Below are 25,944 nucleotides of genomic sequence, written 5' to 3' on the forward strand. Positions count from 1 at the left end.
TCATGTTCTTTGTGGATATTTTTCTTTAAAATTACTTTACTTGCTACATTAAATTCTCTACTTTCACTCCGTCTTTAGAATTTTCCTTACAAATTACCAATAAAAAACTAATTAATTGATGAATATTAATATGTAGCATGGTTATAATGTGTTGTTTAAACCCCAAAATGTTAATATATAATTCTTAAATGACAGCCACTAAGGACTCACATTATGCACATTTTGGACGCGGGTGTGAGATAACCATACAAACTCCGGCAGGAAGCCAAGAAAGCGATTAAGTGATGTGTGCTGGCAAGTCCTGCCGGCTTCTTTCTTTTTAAAAGATTCTCCGCTCTGTCAGTCTAAACTGAGCTTCTTTTGTTAGCAGCTTTAAACTGGCTTACTTTAGCTTTCTGGTGCTGGCGCCCACAGGCCTGGCAGAATCGGCATCTTCGGCAACACCAGTTCTCAAACTGCTCCTGGAGGGGGCGCTCTGACTCCCCGAGGCAAAAGAGGTGGAACGGTTCACAGCAGACCTGGCAAAAGACAAACTGGGGCGAGAAAGGGCAAACGTAAAGTGAGCACATCGCGTGGATTTTAAATGACTAAAGCAACTATTTTTGTTACTTTTTACCTCAACGTCTCCACTGCTTGCACATAAGAAGCAGAGTACCCTGGGTGTGATGGGCACTGAGGTGAGCAGGCTGAGGCCACCAGCCTCCCACACTTTCTCCACGTCCTGATCCCTCTTAAAATCCACTCTGATACGATGCACTCCGTCGCAGGGCGCTCTGGACTTCACCAGCTCCCTAGTCGAGGGAGTGCTCAGCGAGTTTAAAGTACTGCTGCTGGGAGGTTTAGTGCTCAGCAGCTTTTGTTGTTTGCATTAAATAACAAAGAAAGAAAAGAAAATACATATTTAAAATAATGTGTGACATCTGCATAAAGCAAAAATAAATAAATAAATAAAACGTGGCGAGAAGATTTTCGATACAAAACCATTTCATCCAATCTCTGATTCAGCAAATTCCTACCTTGTCTTTTGGTTTCTGCTTAGGAAATAGAGGAATAGTGCGAGAAGSTTGCTTCTTCAACTGTTTTGAGTCAGCTGGGAAAAAGAGAAGAACATGACATTCAAATATGTGTGAGATTATTGATGAAATATGCATCATTCTCCCAGCGAGGCGAGAGCTGAGGTCTGTGAAACGGTGTGGTGAAGAATACGTGGATCCTGCTCTGAGTACACTTGAATAAACATTAATACTAAACAAAAAAAAGTGACCAGTTTCTCACCTGTAGCAGTTGGACTCTGCTGTTGCGTTGGGGGCTGCTGCGGTTTCTTCTTGGGTTCAGTCACAAGCGTTTTGGGTGAGGCCTCCTTTTTTAAAAGCGTCTGACAAGCAGGCGGCTGCTGCTGTGGTAGTTGGTAACACTGTGTCGACTGCGAGAGAGAATTCTGAGCCGGTGAGGATGAGGAGGAAGATGACGAGGATGACGAAGACGATGAAGATGAAGGGGAAGAGGAGGACGTGGAGGCAGGTGCTGGAACAGTTTGTTGTGGTTTGTGTCCCTTTTTACTGGCGACGCCGCTGGAGACCGGGAGCTGTTTGGGGTCCGGTGGCGAAGCTGGAGAAGAGGCCTGGGGTGTGGCTGTGCTCGGGGTCTGAGCGGGCTCTGCGGGGGCCGGGGACGAGGCCAGCGCTGGAGATGGTTGCTTTGACTGTGGCTGTTGTCTTGATTTCTCCTCTCCCAGCTTTAATGGAGGAGTTTCTGGGGTTTTATGCGGAGGATCCTCCTTTGGCGAAGCAGGAGTAGGTTTGGTGCCCGACTCTGAACCGGGCCCTTTCACAGGATTGAGACCTTCTTTTTTCTCAGAAAACCGCTTTTTCTTGTCTTTCTTGCCTTTACCTTGCTTTGGAAGAATCATCTTTGAAGGCATCCACTGCAAGTTCTGACACTTTCTCATCCTGTGAAACATTAAAAGTTCAAACTTTACTTCTTCACACACAAAAAAAAAAAAAAAAAAAAAAACCTGAAAACTTCCTAACAGTTAAAGTATTCATGATCTACTCACTTGCAGCACTGCTTTTTAATGTTTCGACCTCCAAACTTAGGCTTGTCCAGGCAGTTTGTGCACACGCCACAGTCCTCTGGAACCTGGCAGCCCGAGCACTGGCCGCAACGGCGAGATCGACGCCCCTTTTTGGGAGGAGCTTCTTGAACAACCTTTTGTCGCATCTCTCGCGGCTTTATGGGAGGAGACTGGGGCTCCGCCTCCTCTGAGCCTGCTACTGATGACTTATCTGCAAAAGAGAGCCGTCATAAACAGCTGATGATTACTGACACTCAGTTACTCCTAGGTCTGATCAGAAGAAACTAAGAACAATAACACATCTAGACTAATGTTTATCAATATTAATAAGGTTTGTTTTAAAAATAATAAAAAGCTCTAAATGAGACTTTAGTTGTTTTTTTTTAGAATCGTATTTGAGCTAAAATTTATTRCTAAGATTGAGGGACATGATCATACTCCCAACGCTTGACATCTTCAGGGCCCGTGAAGCGCACATAAATTCACATGTCACAACATGACATAAAACCAGTCAGAAGTAACAGGAACAGAGCAGCCAAACTCTTCTCACTACTCCCTCACCACTTCACTCTGTACTTGTGCCCTGATTGATGACTGGATTTGTCTACTCCTGTAATAAGTATGCCATGATCACATCCTGCACATGCTTTTGTCAGAATGTGTACAGATAATGTCATAAACACCAAACATTCTGATTGGTGATGTATAATTGTTACAAGCGAACATGAAAATATTAGAAATACATATTTCAGGTTTTTGGAAAGTTCTCATTTGTCGTTTGTGTTTATTTACAGTAAAAAATCTGTTATACATTTTCTTCTAAAACATGCCTGAGTTAATGTACACTTTCATTGTAAGTGGAAATCTACAACGAACATATTCCAGTTGACCTAGTATCTGCACAAATAAAACCCTCCATCACACTTGATTCAAATGATTGAATTTCCTCCTCAGCATGTCATCAAGCTCTGCAGAAGACTTGTAATGATTCATTTACTTAMGTCAGGGTTGTTGAAACAGAGAAATGACTAAAACATGCAGTATAATGAGCCCTGAGGATCAGTGTGTTAGGTTGTTCATTCTTTTATTTTATCGCAACTACACTCATGGCAACTGTAGGTGTCATAAACTGAGCTGGATGTCACTAGTTCAAGTGGTAGCTGGTACTTTATTGAAAACCTTTGATCTTTATTGTTACTAAAGCGGATATATCTCATTATAACATTAGTACATCCTTTTAACACCCTTTTACACCTATTGTGCTCTGAAGTCATTTGTAAAWTAGATAACCTGTTTTTTGCTAAAGAAAAAGCAATATGCCTCTGACTAGCACGCATTAAGCCACTTCGCTCTGGTGAGATTACAGAACGAATAAAGATCGGCTAGTCGCATCCTAAAACGGATCGATTCAAGTCAGAGGTTGATACATTTTTGCATCTCTAATCACAGTCAGCAATGCCAAACATCTGTATCAAAGTCCTTCTCAGACTATGCATCTCATGCACAATATATAGGATACAGTACTCCTACAGCTAATAATGTAAACAAAAGTTTTCCCCTTGTATTTCCATTGTTGAAACTCTGACATTTAAAAAGATGCAACAGTGTTGATTTTACTTGTCTGAGCCAGTAAGCTAGGGTTGGGCGATWTTGGCAAGAAAGCATGATCATGATTAATTGTGGCATTTAGCAGATACCAATTAATATGACAATTAATAGATGACAAATGCTCCCTGAAGATGGCTGCATGTAGACGACATTGTGGCCWTGGTCCGCCTTTTCTGGCTTTCCTCTTATTCCAGTTTATGTCTGTGTTTAAACAAGTCCTTAGGGTTAGGGTTAGCATTAGTTGATCTGAGCTGCCTTCCAACATTGGGATAACATGCATGCATGGAAGTGATAGTGTGTTGCACACAAAAATATGTCATTACATGACACTACATGCAGTGTAAACATTAGGGCTGCAGCTAACGATTATTTTAATAATCAATTAATTTATTGATTATTTTGATGATTAATCGAGTAATTAAATATTAAAAATTTGTCATGTTCTGCGGTAATTATGACTCCCGCATGCGAAGCGTAAGCGGGAGTCATTGTTTTCGTATTGTTTTTTCTTTTCCTCCAGAGATTTTTGGTCAACCGTAGCACAAAAACGGCTGCACCGGTCAACATGAAATTTGGCAGGGCTGTAGATGAGTCCGATCTACACTACGCCAGCCAACGGTTTTATGATAGACCCCATATTTGAGGAGGGGGCTCCTTTCAAAGTGGGAGTGTCAGAACATGCAAAATCGCTTTTAACTCAGAAAGTGTTCAACATAGGAGCTTCAGATGTTTTTTGTTGTTTAGCTCTGATGAAGCTCTATCCATCAGGCCCACCAATCAGTACCCCCCCAACCCAACTCATCTGAAAAAGGGGTGTATGGACATACAAAAAAGGTTATTGCTCAAAAACTATTAAACATAGGAGCTTCAGATTTCTTTTGTTGTTTAGATCTGATGAGGGGCTATCCATCAGGTCAACCAATGCTACCCCCCCACCACCATACTGTACTCTTGACTGCTTAGCTATAAACAAATATGACAGTAGTAATGAAGGCTAAAGTCATCAAAAGCAGCAGCAAATAATAAAAAAAATCCAACTATCTTCTATAAATACTTTTAAACTTGAAATATTTACTCCAAGTATCATTTAAACTAAGATWAAAGCATATCAACAAATAAACGTGTTTCAGCTCAAGCTGTCGATCTGATGCTGTGCCTTTATTTTTATCTGACAAACTTACAGTAAGTCTTGTTTTTAATCACACAACTTACACACTGTTTAATAAAACACTGCCAGGTCACAATGATTATTCAGCASAAATAACGTTAGCCAAAATATACTCCCTCCTTGCACATCTGTAAYATGACAGATTATCACAGATTTAGGTAAGCAAAGGGAAAGTGAACGATACCTGTTGTTAAMCCCGGACGTGTTTGGTACATGCAGCAGCTGTTTGTTCCGGTGCAGAAACATCGAGGATGTACAGAGCATTGTGCGTTGTTGTCTTTTCTGTTTAGTTTTAAATGTTCCCATGCTTTTTATAATTTTTCGTTTACTGAGCGCTTCGTTTCGGCACTCTTCGTCTTCTTCTAAAGCTAAATATAGTGCTCAGCAAGCATACACGCGTGACGCGTCGACAGTGTAACTGTTAGCGGAAGCGCTAACATTGTAGCATTGTGTGTAACACAAATAACATTCCGGGCGGACGAAAGTGCGCTGATTATAACAGTATGTATTTTTTACGAAGCTTCGAGGCAGATAAATTTGCCTCGAGGATTTTTTGTAATGTAATTACTCAAATTATTCGAGGAATCGTTTCAGCCCTAGTAAACATTAATAATTGATAGCTTTTCTGATGATTAATTGCAYATGATACAATTTTGCCCAACCCTACTGTAAACTAGGTAAAATCTATACTCTTGATTATAAAYTATTATAATTTTATTCCCAAAGTCTGTTTTATTAGTCAAGTCTAAAGATAGTAACCAATAATTCAGGTCAACTGAGAGGTAGATTAGGATTTACCCTTACCATCATTCCCCATGGAAGATAGGATCTTTTCTCTCTCCTCCCATGGCAAGGCACTGAGTGTGGGCATGTCGTCAGGGAATACTGCCCTATTACGGCCAAGAGCCACAGCTGCACGACGGCATACATGCTTAATACGTGGACCACGGACTGATGCCTCTGACGAGTCGCTCTCCTGACCCTGCACATAGGTACACCAAATCAAATAACTGTGATGATTTAAAAGATAGTAACAAATACAGAAACAGAAACACCCTAATAGCTCAGGATTTTGATTTGCTTATGTTTATATGTGTGTGATATTTTTCAACCAATGTTTATGATGAAGAGAACACTGATAATGATGATAAAACTTATATATTTACAGTGTGAATAAGAGGGAACTGTTCTGTTAAAGAAACATTCATTTGAGAAGCACAGCTTGGTCTGCTTTCTTCACAATGTGTGAAGCAAAGAAAATTTCCCCTGAACCAAAGTAATACTCTGTGGGACTTTCCTTTGATCAAATTTCAGTCTGAGTACAAACACAGGTTTCTATTTATAGAAAATATTTAAAGCATCATGTATTGCACATTTAGACACTTACTTGTGCCTATATAATGAAAAAGAGAAAACCAGCCAATCTTYTTGTAGAAACTCTATGTCTATGAAGATAAAAAAACGAAAACTGACCTGGACCTTAGTCTGATCTGCAGGCTTTAGCTTATTCTTCTTTATTGCAATCAGCTGGTCTTTGGCCTTCTTCAACAGTCCAACCAGCTGTCTGTCAGTCAGTGAATGCTGTTCTGCTTGTGTTACCATCAAAGAGACAGGAATGTTTTGTCTGCCTTGCTGCCCTGGAAGGTTAGCAGTCTGCTGGTTAGATGTACTTCGTTTCTCTTTCTCCTTTTCCACCTCTTCTGCCTCGGCCCCTTTCTCTGAGGCTCGTCCTTTCTTTGCCTGACGTCCTTTGGTGATGGACATGGAATGGAGTCCTCTCACTTCTAGGGAAGAAGTGTCAGAAACCGTGTCAACGGATGTTGATTTTTTCCTCCCTGGAGCCTTTTTTGGTGCAAGGGCGCCCTCTGAGTCCCTCCCGTCCACAGCAAACAAGCTGGAAGGTGCATTCGGGGAGCCATCGGGTGTGGACACCTTACTTCTTTTTTCAAACTCTTTCCTCCCTTCCCTCTTGTTTTCCTTCTCTTTCTCACGACTTCTCTCAGACTCCCTTTCTTTTTCCTTTGGAGTAGGTTCTTGGGGAGTGGGCAAGCTCTTTTCTTTAGCTCCTTTCCCTCCTCCTCGTCCTGTATCCTGAGCACTGGAAGGAAAGAGAGGGAAAAGTGGGGAAGAAGCGGACGATGTGTTTGACATGGGCGATGGAGTTCCAGCTGCCCCTCTTCTGCTATCTGGTGTTCCTTGTGAGGCCAGACCCCGAGAGACAGTGGAGAAGGGGCTGAAAGTAGCAGGCGTTAAGGCACTATTGGCTAGTGGACTTGCAGAAACCCCCGGCAATGAGCTGGAGTTACAACTGGAAACAGATCCKGTCAGCACAGACATCTCTGAGGCACCTTTTCCGGCAGACATCTGCTCTCTTATTTGGCTGCTGCGTCTGGTCATAGAGTGTGATGGAGATCGTGGATGGCCACGCTGAGCTCCCGGGACCTGTCGTTTACTGCGCCGCTGGGGCCTTCTCGAGCTAGGGGATGTCTGGTGTGGTGAGAGGGAACCGGGGCTGCTCCCAGAAGATGACTGCAGGGTAACGGACTCAAATATCCGAGAGTGGGCCTCGCTGGGTGTAAAGCGTGGAGCACGGAGCAGTGGGCTGCGCTTTGGGAGGGATGCTTCGAAGCGGGATGAYGGGGGATGCTGGTGGTGAGCGTGAGGGTGAATGGGGGCAAATAGACGACTCCCTGCTCCTGCTCCTGGTGTTGGAAATGTAACCGAAGTGGGTCCCCCTGCTCCAGGCAACATTCCCACGTCTTCAGGMGTAAGAGGTGGAGGACGGAAATTGTCAAATATTGGCTTTCGAATGAGGCCCTCCTTGGCGTATTTAGCAGAGGAAAAATACTGCTGTTTAGGGTGGGACAGGGATGTCCAGCGGAAGGTGGGCTCTCTCAGAATTGAGCGACTCCGTTTGTCTGACAGGCTGGAAAGCACTGAYGGCCCAGGCATGAATGTTGGAATGGTTTGAGACATCCAGGATGATTGGGCGTGGTGTTCACTGATAGCAGCTGTATTAGAGGAGCTCGACAGGGGAGGCTGTGGAGCAGCAAGGAGAGGCGGAGGTGTAGGTGAAGAAGGAGATGAAGCTGTGGAGGACGTTTGCTGAGAATTTCCAAGAGTAGAGGAGGTCATCAGCACTCCTGTTGGTGGGCTGATGAGTGGCTTTTTAACTCCAGTGGGGAGACTCTCTCTCACCCTCTGCTTCTGACTTCCCCTACCAGCCCCCTGTGCTCTYCGACCTCTTCGACTCCTCTCGGGTTCTGGTTCAGAGGGAGGAGATGCAGGCCTTGAGCTGTGTAACAGGTTGGCCTCCCTTTCTCCCTGTGAGGACAGAGAATGATCCTCTGGCTCTGACAAAGCCTGTGTGGCCTCAGAAGCCTGGGAGTCACAAGATGAGTCATCCAAGCTTGGGCTGCTGGACCTGGAAGACTCTGCAGAGGATAGTTGGGAGGAATGCTGTGACACAGCACTTGAGCCGCACGATGGCGCGCTATGGCTAAATCTTCCATTGGCTGCGTTACTGGTGTTGCTGTTAAGCAGACTGGAAGCTGATGCTGGGACAGTGGGAGTAGGGGCAGGGGATGATGGAGGAGGGAGAGATTCAACAGGAGCAGTTGTAACACTGCTAGTAGCAGCAGGAGTTACGGACACGAGGGCAGGAGAAGGGGATGAGGAGGTTGTAGATGTTGGTTGGGCAGGTGTTGGAACAGATGAGGGGGGTGGCTCCAACCGTGCTATCTTTGTATGGGGTTGAGGGGTTCCAAAACTGCCCTCATCTTGAATGAAGCGCTTTGGAGTTTTAATGATGCGGAGGGAAACAGTGCTGACCACAGGCATGATGAACTGCCTAATGTTCTTAAGTTGGGTTTTTCTGATGCCAGCCTCAGTGGCGCCGGAGCCACTCCCCCCAATGGCCTCTTTCTCCAGCCGCTTCTGTGCTCCTTTCTTAGCACGCTGCAGCAGCTGTTTGGCGATGGTTGCATCAGTTCGTTTGGAAGGGGGAACAATTCTGACTGGCTTTCTGTGCCGAGGGCTTTTTCTGAGGCCCACTGGCCTACCTGGTTTGGAGGGAGATGGGGAGGCAGGTGGATTGGAAGAGTCCTGCTTCTCATCCACATTCCTTAGCATGGACGACTGAGTTGTGTGTGGTTCTGTGCCTTTGTCTCCACCCCTGACTCTAAAAGTCTTGTGTTTCCCTTCCCCACCTTCAGTGGAGGTAGACAGCTGTGCAGCAGCAGCTGCTGCTTCAGCTTTGAGCCGTTCAGCTGAGGGTGGTCGCCCACGTCGGCGTCGGGGTACACCAGGCAAAGTTTTGAGATGTGACTTGAGAGGGGTGATTTTAGTCTCTGTCAGCCTTTTCAGGGTGGAAACTTTGGATTCACTCCGTCCACCTTTGGGAAACTTTGCCTCCGTGGCATGAGGCTGTTCAGAGCCCACTGACAGCCTCTTGTTGCCTTTTCTGTCCTTATCATCCTCTGTGTCCACACCCAGTTCAAACTCAGCCTGCCTGCTGTCCTCCCCTGTAGCATGGTTGCCTGTGCTCCAAGCTTTTTTATTGCTTGAAGAAGGTGGCCGTCCTCTTCTCTTCTCTCCGGTGCCAGGTGGCCTCCCGGGAAGCCTTTTAACTTTTTCTGCTGGCTGTTCAGGAACGTCGGGTTTCGCTGGCGTTGGGGAAGGAAAAGGTGAAAGGGAAGGCAGACTTGAAGCAACCTTCTGGGCAGTCAGGACTCGCGGTGGACGGCCTCTGGGCTTTTTCTCCTGTACGGGTGGGACTGTTCAGAAAACGAGAGCGTAAACAAAAAAAGCATAAGCATGCAACGATAACAAAAAAACTGATTTTCAAACAACATAGCTGTCTCAATAAACTAAACCAGTATTGTTGAATTTTGGAGTAATTTTACCTGGAGAAGTTGCTGAAGGGCTCTGTATTTCTATTTGCTCAGCAGTCGCTCCAAATCCTACAAACGCTTCATCCTACAAAACAAAACAAGACAAACATTGAATGACTTAATATTTGTAAGCTTTATGTTTTAAACTTAATTTGAAAACCCAACTTGTAAAAACCGTTACCGCTAATGAATGACACACAGATGTTAATCTTATTTTTTTAAAACAATCAGACATACTATCCTTTAATGTTTTATTGATGTATTTGTGGTACTTTTCTATATATTAAATGATCAACATCTAACATGTTTTTCTTTAGAGACAAATAAAATGTTTATATAGATATAAACTGTAATGTATTGATGGTGGGACTATAAATTCTTACTGTCAAAGTTTAACAAAGATCATTCTGGAATGATCAACATCTCAAGCATCCTCTGAGCACTGTTACATTACTTTTTACAGTCAATGTGTTTAAGAGCGGAGGTGAGTGTGTCATTTCGTCATGTTTATTTATAGAGGCGAGTAGGGATGCAGTTGAGGTCTTSTTGGCCTAGTTTAGAGAGCAGCTGCTGTCCAGGTGTATGCACATGGCTAAATGGTGACAGATTTTGCACCAGATAGGAGTTACACATATCACCATGGGGAAAAAAAAACAGATACCAACAACATGTACAACATGGAAATCCGTTTAAAAATATTGAATGCTATAATGTGAGCTGCAAAACAGCCTCTTTCATCTGATCAACGTATAAATAAACTGCTGAAACAGGCGGTAAATGTTGCTGTTTATCCTGGCAAGCATCATTAATCTGAGCATCTGATGCTCCTCGTAATGCATTCAAGCATCTTCTCCTATTTACACTTCTCTCTCTCCTCTTCCCTCTCCTCACTGTAACGCCAGCATCCTCTCCTCCTCTCTGAGAAAGCTGCTGCTCCTCCATCAGTGGTGTTGCAGAGCCGAAGGGGGGGGCGGAGTACCAATGGGCAGCGCTGACTCGCTGTGATGATGAGTGGCAGTCAATGACATCACAACATGCTAAGCTAGAGGCGAGCACTTGAAGCCCACTACGCAGATGTATATGTACCCACGCACATGCACGCTGGATGTATTTCTCTATTTTCTGTGTGCCGTCGCAAACACCTCACACTTACATTAAGGGGGGATAAGGGAGAGGAAAAAAAACATGCGAAGAACACCCTGTGCATGAACTGCGCGTGAAGATGTAAACAAGCAGAACATAGGCGTGAGGATGCGGGGGAGGGGAGCACAAGTAAGTGCACCAGAGTGAGGATGGGAGGAGGGTTGTGGGAGAATGAAGAGAGAGGGACAAAAAAATGAGAGAGAGACTAGGAAACGGCATCTCGACCACATGCACCATCAACAACGGGAGCCCTGGATGAGAAGAGATTTGGGTTTTTAACATGTTCGCGCAGAAGCCTGCCCAAGGCCCGCAACTGAACAGGCCTACCACATACAGCAAGGCTCCTTTCTCCTCCCCTCTTATTTCTGCTCTCTGCCACGCTCTAAAACGCAGATTCGGCCGCTCATTCAAGCTCGCTTCGCGCCCACTGACTCCTGAGCACAGAGCAGCAGCGTGTGAAACACAAGGCTCACCATGAGCTCAATAGCAGGGCGGGCACGGGGAGGTAACTTCAGGAAGTAAACAAACACTGTAGTAGACAAGGGAGTTAAGATTTTGTGTTTCCTTGCCTTGCAACACACAAAGGATGGCAGGGTAACTGAAAGACATTTTTTTCTCTGTTCTCTTTTGCTTGGGTTTCACCTCTTCATCTGATAAACGTTCTTCATCTTTTGCGTGCTTCTGTCAACATGCACACTTTAAAATTTTGGACAGCTTCACTTCTACTGATTTGACACATCTCGTCTGCATACAATATTACTTAGCAGAAATAATCAAAGAACAAGAGAAATGGACACCAGCCTGATTCATATTCATAACGAAAACAAAACGGGTAGTTTCAAAAAGGTGCGAGGGGCAGTCCCTGACACTTATGAGACGGATGGGAATTGTGTTTGAGTTGCACTTCTCTGTATCATTCTGATAGAGCTTTTGCACTTTGAGATGACTTAAGGGACTTTTACTGTCTTTCAAGTCAGTATTTAGGAGAAATCAAACTGACTAAAGATAAATGCCTGGATATTAGGTCAGTAGGCAGCCTCAAATCCATTATAGTTGTTTTTCAATCCTGTAACTGTGCTTGAATGCATCCCATACATATGTAACAAGCCCTACACCATTGCTGAACTGACCCTTTCAATTAACTGTACTTCTAAAACCTGTTTGAAACTATAAAACATTTGCTTTAAATATCATTTTAAAACTAACAAAGAAATTCATATCACTAGTAGCTAATCTGTCTTGCAATACAGGGTAGACAGCATGAAAACCCTATCTGGTTTAGGGTTGGACAGTATTGGCAAAAACATTAATCACGATTAATTGTGGTATTTAGCCGATAACGATTAATTTGACGATTAATCACCTGGAGTCCCTGGACACCCTTATGTCCTAGTCACATGACCAATTTAGTGGGAAAGATTTGCGCTTCGTAAAAATCCGTTCCAAATTGTGCCAAAATTATAGACTTCAGGCTATACACCTAATTTTAAATTGTGTTGATAGATAAATAAATTACAGAACTTTTTTGATGGTGTCATGGACTAATTATTTATCTGTTTTCCCCTTGACACTGTTCATTTTGTATCTTTCTGATAGCTCGTTACGCTCTCGTTGTCTGGACAACGGGAATCCATGATGGACTGGGTGTGAGCCTTGTGATTGGCTGAACAGTACATTTGGCGATCTATGATTGGTTGTAAACTGACACATGGGTTTGGCCTACGGTATATTATTGGCTGTATTCTGCTGACGCCCCAGCAGCAAGCAGGCAGAACCTTCCTGATTTCAGTTCTGTGTGGTTGTTGCTCACAATTAAAATCAYATTTGATTATCACATACGCAGACTTTTCTCGTATTATTCCAACGTGTTTCTGCATTTGCCACCACAATTAATTGGCGTTGTCAATTACGGAAGCTTCGAGGAAYGGAGAGCGCTCGCTGCGGCCGGCTGTTTGTCTGGGAGATACCACGGACCGGCAACGGAAGCTGACCTGGTTTTTTTGTCTGCTCCGGGTTTTTGTGGGTCTGTCATTCGGTCGACCGCTGTGAGTGGTGTTCCGAGACTGGAGCTAAAAGAACCTACGATTATGCCCAACCTTAATCTGGTTGGAGCTCCTCAAACAACCACAGCATCAAGTTCTTATCAGAAAGACAAAACTCCACTCATGCAACCAGTAAACTCAGCAAACAGTACCAAAATCATTTTTCTTCTGTCATTTTCGGAACTTGCTGTATTCTAATTCTTTTTGCAAAACTAACAACAAATGCTACAGATGACAGAACCAACATATTTGTATAACAAATTAGGGTTTGACTACAAACAAATTACAAACAATGAACTGATTTTAGATCATATGAGATAAACCAACAATTGTACCTGCATCATACTGGCACCAATGAGACTGACTCATTGTTATAACAATTAATATATGCAGATAAATTGCTGAAGCGTTTAAGAAAAATACAATCAACATGTTTTATGAGGCATATCTTGATTAAGATTTTTTAGCTGTCATATTTATTTGGTGTTGAACCAACTCTGAGTGTCAGTTTCAGAGCTGTATCGATTGAATATCGATTAGGTGCATTCGATCACATCAATATGTAGTCGACACATAATTTTTGCAATCTTATCTTTTATCAAACATTTCAAATGATTTCCCACACACCATTTATACGCTACAGTTCCACTTCCAAACTATCACAGCAGATAAGACTGACTGCAGCTGCGACAATGTTTAACGAACTAGGTTAAGTTTGCAAAGGTCAACAGGGTCTTCAATAATGGAGTTTTTCAAACTAGCTGACATAAAAAGGCTAGTTTGCATGTTCAGGAAGATTTCCTTGGCCTTCAGCAGCAGCAGCAGAACTGCTGCACAAACACAGCAGAGCAGTGAAGAGCCAGCAGGAAAAAAAAAAAACCCTGGGTTTTTTTTTTAAGCTGCTAAATGCCCTCTAAGAAGTTAGACGGGCAAGTGTCTGCAGCATTTTTCAGTGAATAAATGTGTGGGAAAACCTTTAGACTAGAATCTGGGTCTATGTTTGATAACACTGTGCATGGTGCTATGTTCCAAGCAGCACTTTTTTCCCCTTCATCTCTGTTGCTTTAAGGAATGATATTTTAAATAAAATGCTTAAAACTAAGTTGATTTCTTTTGGCAGTGTAATGTGCCTCTGTTTGGATATGCTAATTAGCCACGTGCTAATTATTTTTGCACTGAAAGCTACGAATGTAAACACAGACAGGGAGTTGAAGTGAACTTGGTGACCTCAATGCTGATTAGTTAGATAGACCTGATWTAATTCTTTAAAGCAAAATCAAGCATTATATCCCAACACATTCTCACTCCCAACTCGTAACATATTGATGCTTGGTCAGGTTCTACCTGCGTCAGGTTTTGACGCGCCAGGAAGCCCATTCACATCAGTCATTGACTAGATGAGAATGAGGAGGAACCTGTCATATTTTTAAAAAGTATAGAAACTGAGCTACAACCCCTAACCTGACTGCCTAAACCGATAACCCTGATCCCTAAACTTAACCACGGACCCCAACCCAAAGACCTAATCCAACACGACAATAACTGAGTTTTAATTAAGCCCCAATATTACTCATTTAAGACATGAAAACATTAGAACAAGTCGGTTTGATGCTGAAGAACACATGCACAGATATCTTTCTTCCCCACTAGTTTCAAGCAAAAAAAAGATTAATCTAATTTTCACATTCCAGGATGCTTTCCTTTTAGATGCTCTGAATAGATACTGTAATCATCCTTCCCATAATATAAAGTAGTGATGAGCTCATTTATGCACTGATGACACATAACTTGGAAAAAAAAGCTGGCCCCGGGCATAAGGTGAGCATTTGTTCTACAAATGTTTAAACCCAAATGTAACCACTTGACATAGTTTGCATCTCAGAACACATTATGGTAGGATACCTTCTCTTCCTACATAAAAATTTGAAAAACAGTCTGTGGACAAAGACAAACAGACTGATTGGCGCGTGGGTATGGTTTGTCTTTCACACACACACACAAAAACACACACACAGACTGTGGCACTCACACAAGCTAGCAGACGCAGACGGCACACGACCACTCCTCCTAATCTTAGGAGGCAGTACGAATTAAAGTTTTAATCAAAATAAAGACAAAGAAAACACGCCTACTTCTGATTGCAATCAGGAACGAAGACAAAGTCTGAGAGACACCCCTGCCCCCCGGGGACACCCCTACCACCACAAACACAAAGGGAAAGAAAGACGACACAATTGCCGCCTTTCTCCCAGTCAGGCAACTCCTAAAGCAGAGGTGAAAGCCTCTTGCCCGCCTGCTGTAGCAGAATAAAGCCATGGATGGGAGGGTCTGGGACTAATTCTCCACCCAGCGCTGTCCCGTTGGGAAGAGGGGGGTCGACTGGCCCGGCGCCCTTGGATATCCCTGCCTGCACTCTTTCAGGCACTTTGTGAGAACTAGAATAAAAGCAAACACAAAGCTTCCTGCTCCAATCCACACACACTGTCTTGGGAATGGGTAAGCGGGTGTGGGGGTCCTCCATTTAAATAGGCCAAACACCTGCTGGACTGAAGCCCCTTCCGCTCGAGCACACCACTTCTCTCAAAACCAGTGAGGCAAAGACACATTTAGATTGATACATCTACTCGCGTTGCATTCGTGGATGAGCGATTAAACCTTATTAATAACATGCAAGTAAGGATGGACACAGCAGACGGCGYGCTACAATGGACCAAGAACAAAAAAGGAAACGAAGCAAAGCTTGATTTGAGAAACGGTAAAAACTGGGGTTGARCTATAAGAGGGGGGTGACAAAAAAGATCACGATGGTTAGTATTCTGATTTAAAACGAGTGATAATAATTTGCGCAGATCAAGAAACAGTTCTCGTCACCCAAACAAAAGCTAATAAATGCCTTCATTTGGACGGCAACAGCCAATGAGCACCCCTTTGAGGCACTCCAATAGGCTTAGTAATCCATTCCAAAGTGGCAGCTGTCAGAAGAAAAGTTGCTCTGCCTCTCAGACAGGGTTGTGTGCATCTGAAGTGGATTTGTTTTTTTTTTTTCTCCCTGCCTGGATGGAGAGGAGGAGGGGTGGTCGACTGTCCGGCTGGCACTCTGTTCAGGGCTGCCCTGTGAGCTCAGTATGTTGCAGYGAGTCTGAACAACTGTGCCTCGATCTGGCCAGACAAGCTCTTGACACTGCTTTTTGATGAAATCACCATGCTGTGTCCGCAACTTCCATAGGCTTCAGGTCTCATGGGGATTTAACGGTCTAGTCTGTGTCCACACAGTCCAAATAAAACAATAATAAGCCAGARAAGGAAGGAGGCACCCATATGGACGCCTAAACAATAAAACCCTACAGCTGAGAGATAAAAGAGAAATAATCAGAAAAAAAAAATCTGAAATCACAATGCTGTCTCTCTGCCTTTTATCTTTATCTTTATCTGTCTCTATCTTTTTTTTACAGTTAGAGCAATAAAAAGGATTATATGGTTTTGCCTGTTCTAAATACTAGATATTGATTGCTACATTCATACTATGTCCTAGTGAAGTTACTGTAGCTTATTGTAGTAAGAGCATGTTGCAGTAAAGCTGTRATTTTTCAGACCTTTTTCATCTTTTTCTTTTCATGTGTCTGCAAATAATAATAAMTGAAGTTATTATAATGTGCATTTTTAATAACTTTAAAACGTGATAGCGTTTCCTATCGAGGTTTAACTGTTAAGTTAGCATCTATGCTAAGTGTTGGTCAGCAGCCTGTGACCAAAGAGGTTTTATGTTGTTGTTGTGCACCCTATATTAGGCACACACACAAAAAAAACATATCTGTGTTCATTTATGCAAAATAAACCTGTTTAAACTTAAACTTCAATAATCGTTTTCTATCCATCCATATCACAACCTGAACCGAATCAGGAGATGCCTCAAAATTCCAAACTTGTTTTCATGGAATGATATCTTTTATTTGATTAGAAAACATATACTTGCAAAGTAATAAAAACTCAGAAAAAACACATGTACTTAAGCTTCATCAATATTAAATTGTCCTCACATCCAATGTGGTACCATTTTTCCTGACCTTAAGAACTAAAAATGTATCTTATTAAAAAAAACACAAACTAGAAAGCATATTCTACGAAAGCTGTCTGGTGCTTTTCTCTAAGGTTAAAAACCATCAGAACTGCCGGGGGGNATTTGGAATACATAGAAAAATAAATTAATTTCCAGAATCAAAATATATTAAAAATCCACCAAAAATGCAAATGAATACAGCTGTACTCCAGGTAAACAAATGTACAGTATGAGCTCAGATCCGAGGCTTTGGACGTGATGGTAAACAGTGAACTCCCACTGCAATGAAAGGCATGCTGCTCTTCATGGAGGAGGAAGATTCGCTAAGGCGAACACACCCCCACATCACACGGTCCGTCAAGAAGGGGCTCGTTGTTATTGTAGCCAGCCCTGCCTGCATGCGCACTGTCGCTACCGAGCCTTATTCCTTAAAACCTCACTAAATTAGCCTCCCCCCTAATAAATAATCCCGTCATCATACTCTTTTCATCACGTCTAGGATGGATACGGCGATTCTCAGAATGTGGCTGAGATTCAGACGTCATGATATCCCAATATTAATGTACTAGCTACGTACTGACTGTAGAGAAGGGGAAAACATGTCCACCTCCCATTTTCTTATGCATCAGCAATAGCCCCGATGGCTAGCGTGGCGTAGTGCGTAGCATCATGTTAGCTATAACGCTAAAAAGCGATGGTAATATTATAGTTTTTTTTTTTTTTTTTTTTTTTTTTTTTTTTTTTTTTTTTTTGTAAAAGCTCCGCCAACTTTTACCCCCCTCTCTAATGATTTCGTTCTCCGTAGCGAGGCTCTAGTCGGGAGGGAAACGCGACCAACCTCCTAAACGCAACTTTACCACAGAATGATGGGAGTTTTTAGCTTGTGGCAAACAGCTAGCCTGCGTGCTAACCGAGCAGCTATGAAAGCTTGACACCTCAGTGCTAAAAAGTGAGCCCTTGTAGCTCACGTTTCTAATACTCGGTTAATTGTTTAGCGGATAAAGATTATCCGACATAAATCTGAATCGGGCTGAGGGGAGTACCGAGCAAGTCCTTCCAGGAAATGCTGCAGACGGACGCTACGTTGACGTTAGCTCATGATTACCACAACAGTGGTTCTCTGTCGCTTCCTTTAGTTGTTTCCAAACACACGCTGCCCCCGAATGTCCTGCGTTGTTACACCATACAAAGACGTAATAAAACATGCTGATTAAGAGCTAGGTTTATATGGGACTTTAATATTATTGCATATTTGGGATATGAACTTTTGGTGTCATAATGAATTTAAAGGAAACAAGCAAAAGCTTCCAATCTAGCTATCGCTGAGTTAACTAATAAACCGGTGGTAATTATATAGTTACAAAGTGTGTATAAGTCAGCAGCCGTTCTGGTACCTGGCCCATGTGTTATCTGGGCTGCATGGGGTAATAAACCAAGTAGAACCGGGGATTTATTTATTTTCTGTGTGGTCTCTGGCTAGCACACCAACGTTAGCATCAGTGCATCCATACCCGTGTGGATGTAGCATGTCTTCCCGAAGACGAAAACTTTGCTTCTTGTAGAACGGGCAGGTAGCGGGGTAAGATGTCGATGTGTGTGATCTTTCTAAATAAAGTTAAACTATATTAACACGTAACTGTGGAGTTTAAGGCCACGCCAACTCAAAGTTAACTGAGCATCCTTGCAATGACAAGTTTGCGGACAGCAGATGATGTTTCGGGGACAGTAACCGTTAGCCCCTCTTCTCTGGGGCGGGGGGATACCAGGACCGTGTGCCCCGCGACTGTCTAACCGACGCTCGCAGCGGGTCTTGGGCTTACCTCTGCGCTGCTCGAGTCGCTCGATTCCCCCAAAACCTCCCGGAATTTCTGCAGGTTGCTCCCGATAACCGAAGAGACCTGTAGTGCAGCATCAAACCCGGGTCCGAGTCCAGCTGCGTTGGGCTGGGTTCCCGATACACTCCGCAAAAAGGCAGTAACCCTGATTCGGCCCGCTCTCCTCCCGGTGCCGGAGTTGCTGCTCCCTCCGGGCCGAGCGGGGAACCGCCACCGACAGCTGTGCGCCATTTTACACTCTCTGCCTGTCTGCCCTACGATCAGATACCTCGGTGGGCGGAACCCTAACCCAGCACTCCACATAAACAACCTCTACCACAGCGCTCCGCTTTACTGACGAGCTCATCGTTATGCAGGTTGCGGGGCTGTACTAAAAGAAACCCCGACAATGCATTTTCCAAGTCGCTCTTTGCACGGCTGAATTCAAATCAGGTTCAGGGGTTTTGCCCGGGAAACGACCTCTTGCTTGAATCCCACGCAAAGAGAGAGGAACAGATTGTTGCGCGGTTAATTCATTGAACATGGAATTGAAAGAACCTCATTAGATGCAGATAAATTTACAAAAGTTACTAATTTAACTGCACTATAAACCAAACTATTATTTGTCTATAGAACATGGAAATAATGTTTTATTTTTCAGTAAATTAACTTATGGATCCCAGCACCCTCAAGACAACATGTAGGGGTCAGCAGACAGTGTACACTGAATATAAAATATTTTGTATATATAAACAAAGAAAAATAACTTTATACTGTGTCGCAATTACAATTCCCCATATCCCACATTATTGCTTTGGTTTTAAGATTGAGCAAAGTAAAAGCACAGGTTATGTTGACTTTTTTACACATGCATGAATATTCACAACAATTGCTGGTATTTAAATAGTTTAAATGCAATTGTTAAACATTGTTTGATGTATTACATTTTATTTTGTGTTGATGTTTGTGGCTAGAAAATGTCAGTATGTTAAAACTGCATCAAAAAAACATTTTGCATCAATCTATAAGCAAAATAAATGGCAAGAACTGATGTCATAAGTTTACTTAAAGGATGCTCCATAGGGGAATATTTCAGCAATTACCCTTTGTGAATTTGTGAAGTTTAAAATTGCAAAAATGACTGTTTTTAAAGCCAGCCATAATTATCACATAACAGTAATAGATACCTTAAAGTCGCATCCTCTGAAAAAAATAAACCAGAATTGAAAAACCAGCTTAGGTCGTGTCACCCTGACTATCAAAACCGACCAACATGCAGAGCCAAAAACAATGTAGAAAATCAATGCTCACAGCATGGTTTTTGTTCTGATGTGTTTCCAAATGAAGGATTAAAAATAGTTGAACTTTAGAGACATTTGGAAATAAAACACTTCCCTTCCATAGCTGCAAAACATTAGTTTTTTTTAAACCTGACTTTTAAAAGGAAAACTATGGACTCAAAAGCCAGTAGACTCTCAAAGGTTCACTTTAAATGGCGTATCTGGTATCGCAGCCAAAAAACAATAGTCCCACGTTGTCTTTCAAAGCCTCTGCCTGCAGCTATTGAAATAACACAAGTGCTGCGTGGAGATGAAATAGTTTGCACACTTGAAATCTTTCTGTTACCAGATGGCACATTCAAGTAAGTGGTAAATTTATTTCTTGGAGAATGACATAAAAAGCTTGTCAACAGAGAAGAAAAAAATGGAAGATTTTCACTCCAAAAGGATGAAATAAATATGTCAGGTAATTGAGATGCAGCCATTAGAATAACCTCCCCTACTAAAAAAACAAAAGAACAAAAATACTTAAAATTTTCACTTTAAGGTACCAGCTTCACAGAGAAAAACTAAATATTCTAGTGTTTTGACATCTTGCACTTTTTAATCAAGATATACAAAATATTCTAATATTCTAAATTGCGAAAACTTCAAAGTTTCATTCTTTTAAATAATCTCAAAGATGTGTGATGATAAAAATTCATTTTCACTTTTTGAATATTTAGTGCTTGAAAGAGGCTCTGTTCTATAGTTTTGAATAATTCACATGCAAAATTAATTCATACTTTATCTAATTCAAGTCAATTTATGTGAAAAAGGTTGAATTTGYATGTCATTTACATTTAATGAAATTTTCTTAAGACTCAAGGTAAAATAAAAAAATGCATTGAAACTAAGTTAAATGTACTAAATAAATGAATTTAAGTGGATGCATCTGATATGAAGAGAGGTTTTTCACCCACACTGTATTCTTAAGCACTTTTGCAAATATTCTGTACTTCAAAAGTTTAATTGCTGGCTAAAAGCAATTTTGGACACCACTGTAGTATCATGGGCAATGTTGAATTGGATTTTTGGGCAGACCTAAAAAGGCTTAAAAACMATGTCCAACTCTGACACACTCAACATGGACCAGAGGAAGCGAATGAAAGAGTTGTCTCAGGAGATTAGAAATAAAATTATAGACTATTATGTTAAAGGTAAAGGTTATAAGACCATCTCCAAGCAGCTTGATGTTCCTGTGACTACAGTTGCACACGTTATTCAGAAAATTTAAGATCCATGGGACTGTGGCCAACCTCCCGGGACAAGACTGCAGGAGGAAAATTGATGACAAATCAATGAGACGGTAACAAAAGAGCCCAGAAAAACTTCTAAAGGGATTAAAAGTGAACTTCAAGCTCAAGGAACATCAGTGTCAGATCGTGCCATCCATCCATCGTCGTTTGAGCCAAAGTGGACTTAATGGGAGATGACCAAGGAGGACACCAAATAATAAAAAAGCCAGACTGGAATTTGCCAAACTACATATTGACGAGCCACAACGCTTTAGGGAGAATGTCCCATGGACAGATGAGACAAAAATGGATGGAACTTTTTGGCAAGGCACGTAAGCTCTATGTTCACAGAGGAAAAAATGTAGCACATGAAGAAAAGAACACTGTACCTACCGTGTAACATGGAGGTCTGTTATGTTCTGGAGCTGCTTTGCTGCATCTGGCAGGGTGTCTTGAATCTGTGCAGGGTACACTGAAATCTCAAGACTATCAAGGGATTCTAGAGAGAAATGTGCTGCCCAGTGTCAGAAAGCTTGGTCCCAGTCGCAGGTTATGGGTCTTCAACAGGATAATGACCCAAAACACAGCTAAAAACACCCAAGAATAGCTAAGAGGAAAACACTGGACTATTCTGAAGTGGTCTTCTACGAGCCCTGACCTAAATCCTATTGAGCATCTTTTGGAAGGAGATGAAACATGCCGTCTGGAAAAGCCACCCTTCAAACCTGGGACAACTGGAGCAGTTTTCTCAAGAGGAGTGAACCAGAATACCTGCAGAGAGGTGCAGAAGTCTCACAGTTACAGGAATCGTTTGATTACAGTGATTGCCTCAAAAGGTTGTACAACAAAATATTATGTTAAAGGTACCATCATTTCTGTCCAAGCCTGTTTCATGAGTTGAAAAGCAATGTCTGGCTTTCATTAGTTAATTTTCATAGAATTTTTATTTATTATTTTTGTCAGATTCAAATTATATCTGTGATCATTGTGGGTTTTTCTTTCACTAAACGAGGGGTACCAACAGTTTTGTCCACTTGTGTAAGTAGACTTAAAGTGGACTGAAAAGAACATAACATCATGTGTTAGTTACATAAGTTTATTTCTTAATCTTACTGTACATCCAAAATAAACATTTTAAAGTCAGATTAAACAAAAGAAACTTGCATTGGAATTAAAACCATGTGATTAAGTAAGGTTGGTAGATGTTCAACACGGTACGAGAGCATGCCAACAAATCTKTTCTTCACATTTTATCATTTCCTATTTCAAATCAACTTGTCCTTCTTTACGACAATCTACAAGCAAACTCCAAAAGCTCCTCCAAAATAATAAAAAAAAAAGTGTCATGAGTATGAAACAGGTCCTCGTTCTCCACAAGGCGTTTGGGATTTAGGCACCAATTCTACTGATCAACTGTTCGCCAATGACTTAAAACACTACATTTTAAGAAAAATAACAAATCAAAATGCTATAATGTATCTGATGAATGTTAATTTAAATTGCTAAAATTATTCCAACCTATATTTTTGTCTTTTCAGGTTCAATCTCAATAATTGTGGTCACTAATGACCAGAAAAATCATCTCCCCATAGAAATTAAATCAAACTGAATCCAGTCAGTGAGACAAATCAGTAATTTCCTCTGTGCCCAATTGCTATTACAGCGAGGCATTTTAGAGTATTTAGAGTATCTGAGACATCTGTGGGTCTTTTGATATCGAAATGCCTCAGTTTTGACGGTACCCTCTCGTCTTTCAGGGTCAAGAGCAACCACTCAGTCCCCATTATCATTGTCTGAAAAAGGCGCTTTTTCAAATTTTATGCATGAAGGTCACTGTGCTCGTCAGCCTGCAAACGCAGCTCTGAGGGATCGTTTCTAAAACAGTGGAGGTATTTTCAATTTTAGACAAGTTGTAACAACCCCCCCCCCCCCCCACAAATGTTTCCTACTTTCACAGAACGTTACGCTGTTATTTTAGCAGCGATGTGCCATAAAACTGCTGTAAACAGCTTCCGCATTATACTGCCAAAAACGCCTAGAAATCTTACTGTTTCTTTTAACTTAGCATGACTTTAACAGTTTTAATGGTTACATATTTTAATTCAACAATGATGAACTCTCCCATTAAAAATCTAAGGTATTAAAATACCCCTGCAAAAAAGGTTTTGAAAGCCTAAAACAAGGTAGAATATTTTCAGTCAACAGTCTCCGCTAAGTAGATTCAGTAGATTCTTCATAGCCTGCTTGAGATTCACACAAAAAGTGCAAACATATGGTAGTCTTTGAGAGGCAGTGTGTAATAGATACTTTCTGTATGAGAGGGAAATAAGTTTGAAAGTATAAACAAACATGTTCTTGTTTTAGCGCTCCCAAAAATACTTACCTTGCATTATAAAATCAAAATTGAACCAGCTGCTTAGTTGAGCTGCGGGTTCTGCCCACAGTTCGGTCTGTAGCAATTACAGAAGCATCATCCTGCTAGTGTTTACACAATAGGGCATCCTGGGATCACATAGCAGTCACTGTGCATTGATGTGGAAGTTGTTGCCTGCAGGTGGGATACAGTTTGTTGCAGAGATGATCCGTTAAGCAGGAAAATTGCATGAAAAAGGCTAACGCAGCGTCAGCTGGAGAAAAAGAGAAGTGGGAATAAATCCACAGAGGTAAGCCCACTCTGGATTTTATGGGTTTGCCGAGAAGCAGCGGCGTGTGTGAGCCAGGGAGGGAAGAGTTTTTCACAGTAAATAGGCGAGGACTAGCCGCTGGGTCCCAGCTGCAGCTTCTCCTGTTTATGCTTCTTCAGCCACTGTAAGATCTGCTGTTTGAGTTCCTCGTTTGGCCTGATCTGGTCCATGGTTAGAGGACTGCGGTTGAAAGGGTCTGTCTGGTCACTGCCAGGAGAAAAAAAAAACATATTTTTAAAACTCCATCCTTATTCAAATGTTTGAATTCACTTTTAGTGAAGGATGATTTTCTCTGTTCAGAGGTGCAAACCTGAGGAGGTGTCTCGCTATGGTTGAGCGGTCCACCGTTACATTGGAAGACGGGAGAAGAACGGGATCCAACATCAGGGTGGACATGATGGGGTCCAAGAACTCATCTGGAGCATCTGCATAGGTTTCTTCTTCCTGCTGCTGCCTATCTGCGTGAGACTGAAAAGAGGCACAAAGATAAAAATTTTTTAAAAAGCATCAGCTGTGTTCTTTTAGACTGTCGTATAAATTCATAAAGATTCACACTAATGTCTGACAAACCAAAGGTCAAACTCTACCTTTATTTTATCAGCAATGACACCAAAAGCCACGATCATGTCACCAGGTTTGTTGATCTTCTTCAGCACACGGAGAGTCTGGGAGAAGAGGGTGGGAGAATACGACCGGCCGTCCTTTGGGACTGTAGCACAGAAATTCTCCTCATCGCTGTCAAAAACCAAAACAAAAAAAAAGAGATTTACTCAGCAGGACGTCATTCTATTTCTTCTCATCAACATTTAAACTCCATAAAGGATATATTAAACAAATTCTAATTACAAAATTTAAAGGGTACCCCAGATTTAGGTAGATTGTGCAGATGTCCGAAACAAGCTGCTGTGGCTTGAAGTCAAACTCGCTGAAGTCCTTGACTTTAAGAGCGCCCATCTTCGGACCAACCAGGTGCTGCAGAAAGTAGTTCAGCATCGAGATGATCCTCTCAGCCAGGAAGGGGTGCACAAAGATACTTTTAATTTCTGAGAGAGAAACCGTCACAGAAAAAAAATGGGATTAAATATTTATAAAAGTGCATAAATGCACTCTCCAGATTAACCCTTTCAACTTCCTGCAGGTGCAAAATACAGAAACTGCTTATATTTTTCACTGATAACTTTTGATTCAATTCAATGCTAAAGATAAAAACAGTTCCTGAATCTATTTCCTGCATCCTTGGAAAAAAATAGAAGAACTGATCAAACACTAGATATGCAGAACTGAAAAAGTTGTTTCTATAAAAGCTGGAGAACAAATGATTTTCATTTCTAATAATTCTGTATTTGAAGCTTTTGTCTTCAAATATGGAGAGTTATCATGAACTGAGACATTAAACTGAATAGATTTCAATCCAGGTCTAAGAGTTTAACATTTTATAAGTCCACTATACAACTTTTCTTGTTATCTGCCTTGTTATCTTTATATATTTTGACATCAAATTATTTGTTTTTTAACAATATATATTAATGTACATATTTTAGAATTTCAAATATAGGTAATCATCTTAAGTGCATCATTGTTGTGCATTTTTATACAATACTGACCCCTGTCCCTTAGGAGGCCCAAATCAACATACAATACCTCAAAATACATAAATAATAAAATAACAACACATAATAGATATATAACAGCTACAATAAAGTAAATTGTAGTTTAGATAAAAACATAGGACTTCTCAAAAAATAAATGTAGACATTAAACAGAAAAGCCACAATAAACAATCAAACRAGAGTCAACCACTAAAGGTGAGGATAAGGAAGTCAGACATCTAACATAAAAGTTTAAATGCTAACATTTTTATCTTGTTTAAGACAACACATCCACAAAAAGTGATATATATATATA

General features: G+C 41.6%; 2 protein-coding genes across 6 annotated transcripts in view; both read right to left on the reverse strand.

Moving 5' to 3' along the window:
• The window catches only part of kmt2a (lysine (K)-specific methyltransferase 2A), a 36,839-nt gene extending 17,772 nt beyond the window's left edge, over positions 1-19,067 (reverse strand). For all 3 annotated transcript variants that reach the window (XM_014030480.1, XM_014030479.1, XM_014030478.1), the window contains exons 1-9: positions 18,805-19,067; positions 9,755-9,827; positions 6,324-9,625; positions 5,655-5,832; positions 2,057-2,285; positions 1,276-1,949; positions 1,017-1,090; positions 617-853; positions 387-533 (exon numbers count right to left, since the gene is read on the reverse strand). In XM_014030480.1, coding sequence (XP_013885934.1) covers positions 387-533; positions 617-853; positions 1,017-1,090; positions 1,276-1,949; positions 2,057-2,285; positions 5,655-5,832; positions 6,324-9,625; positions 9,755-9,827; positions 18,805-19,050 — 5,160 coding nt within the window. In that variant the 5' untranslated portion in view covers positions 19,051-19,067. The remainder of the gene's footprint in view (positions 1-386; positions 534-616; positions 854-1,016; positions 1,091-1,275; positions 1,950-2,056; positions 2,286-5,654; positions 5,833-6,323; positions 9,626-9,754; positions 9,828-18,804) is intronic.
• Positions 19,068-22,433: 3,366 nt separating this feature from the next.
• ube4a (ubiquitination factor E4A (UFD2 homolog, yeast)) overlaps positions 22,434-25,944 on the reverse strand; it is a 15,093-nt gene continuing 11,582 nt past the window's right edge. For all 3 annotated transcript variants that reach the window (XM_014030483.1, XM_014030481.1, XM_014030484.1), the window contains exons 17-20: positions 24,902-25,082; positions 24,627-24,774; positions 24,350-24,507; positions 22,434-24,246 (exon numbers count right to left, since the gene is read on the reverse strand). In XM_014030483.1, coding sequence (XP_013885937.1) covers positions 24,111-24,246; positions 24,350-24,507; positions 24,627-24,774; positions 24,902-25,082 — 623 coding nt within the window. In that variant the 3' untranslated portion in view covers positions 22,434-24,110. The remainder of the gene's footprint in view (positions 24,247-24,349; positions 24,508-24,626; positions 24,775-24,901; positions 25,083-25,944) is intronic.

The sequence above is a fragment of the Austrofundulus limnaeus genome, unplaced genomic scaffold (genome assembly GCF_001266775.1).
Source record: "Austrofundulus limnaeus strain Quisiro unplaced genomic scaffold, Austrofundulus_limnaeus-1.0 Scaffold1068, whole genome shotgun sequence".
In the NCBI taxonomy this organism is placed as follows: domain Eukaryota; kingdom Metazoa; phylum Chordata; class Actinopteri; order Cyprinodontiformes; family Rivulidae; genus Austrofundulus; species Austrofundulus limnaeus.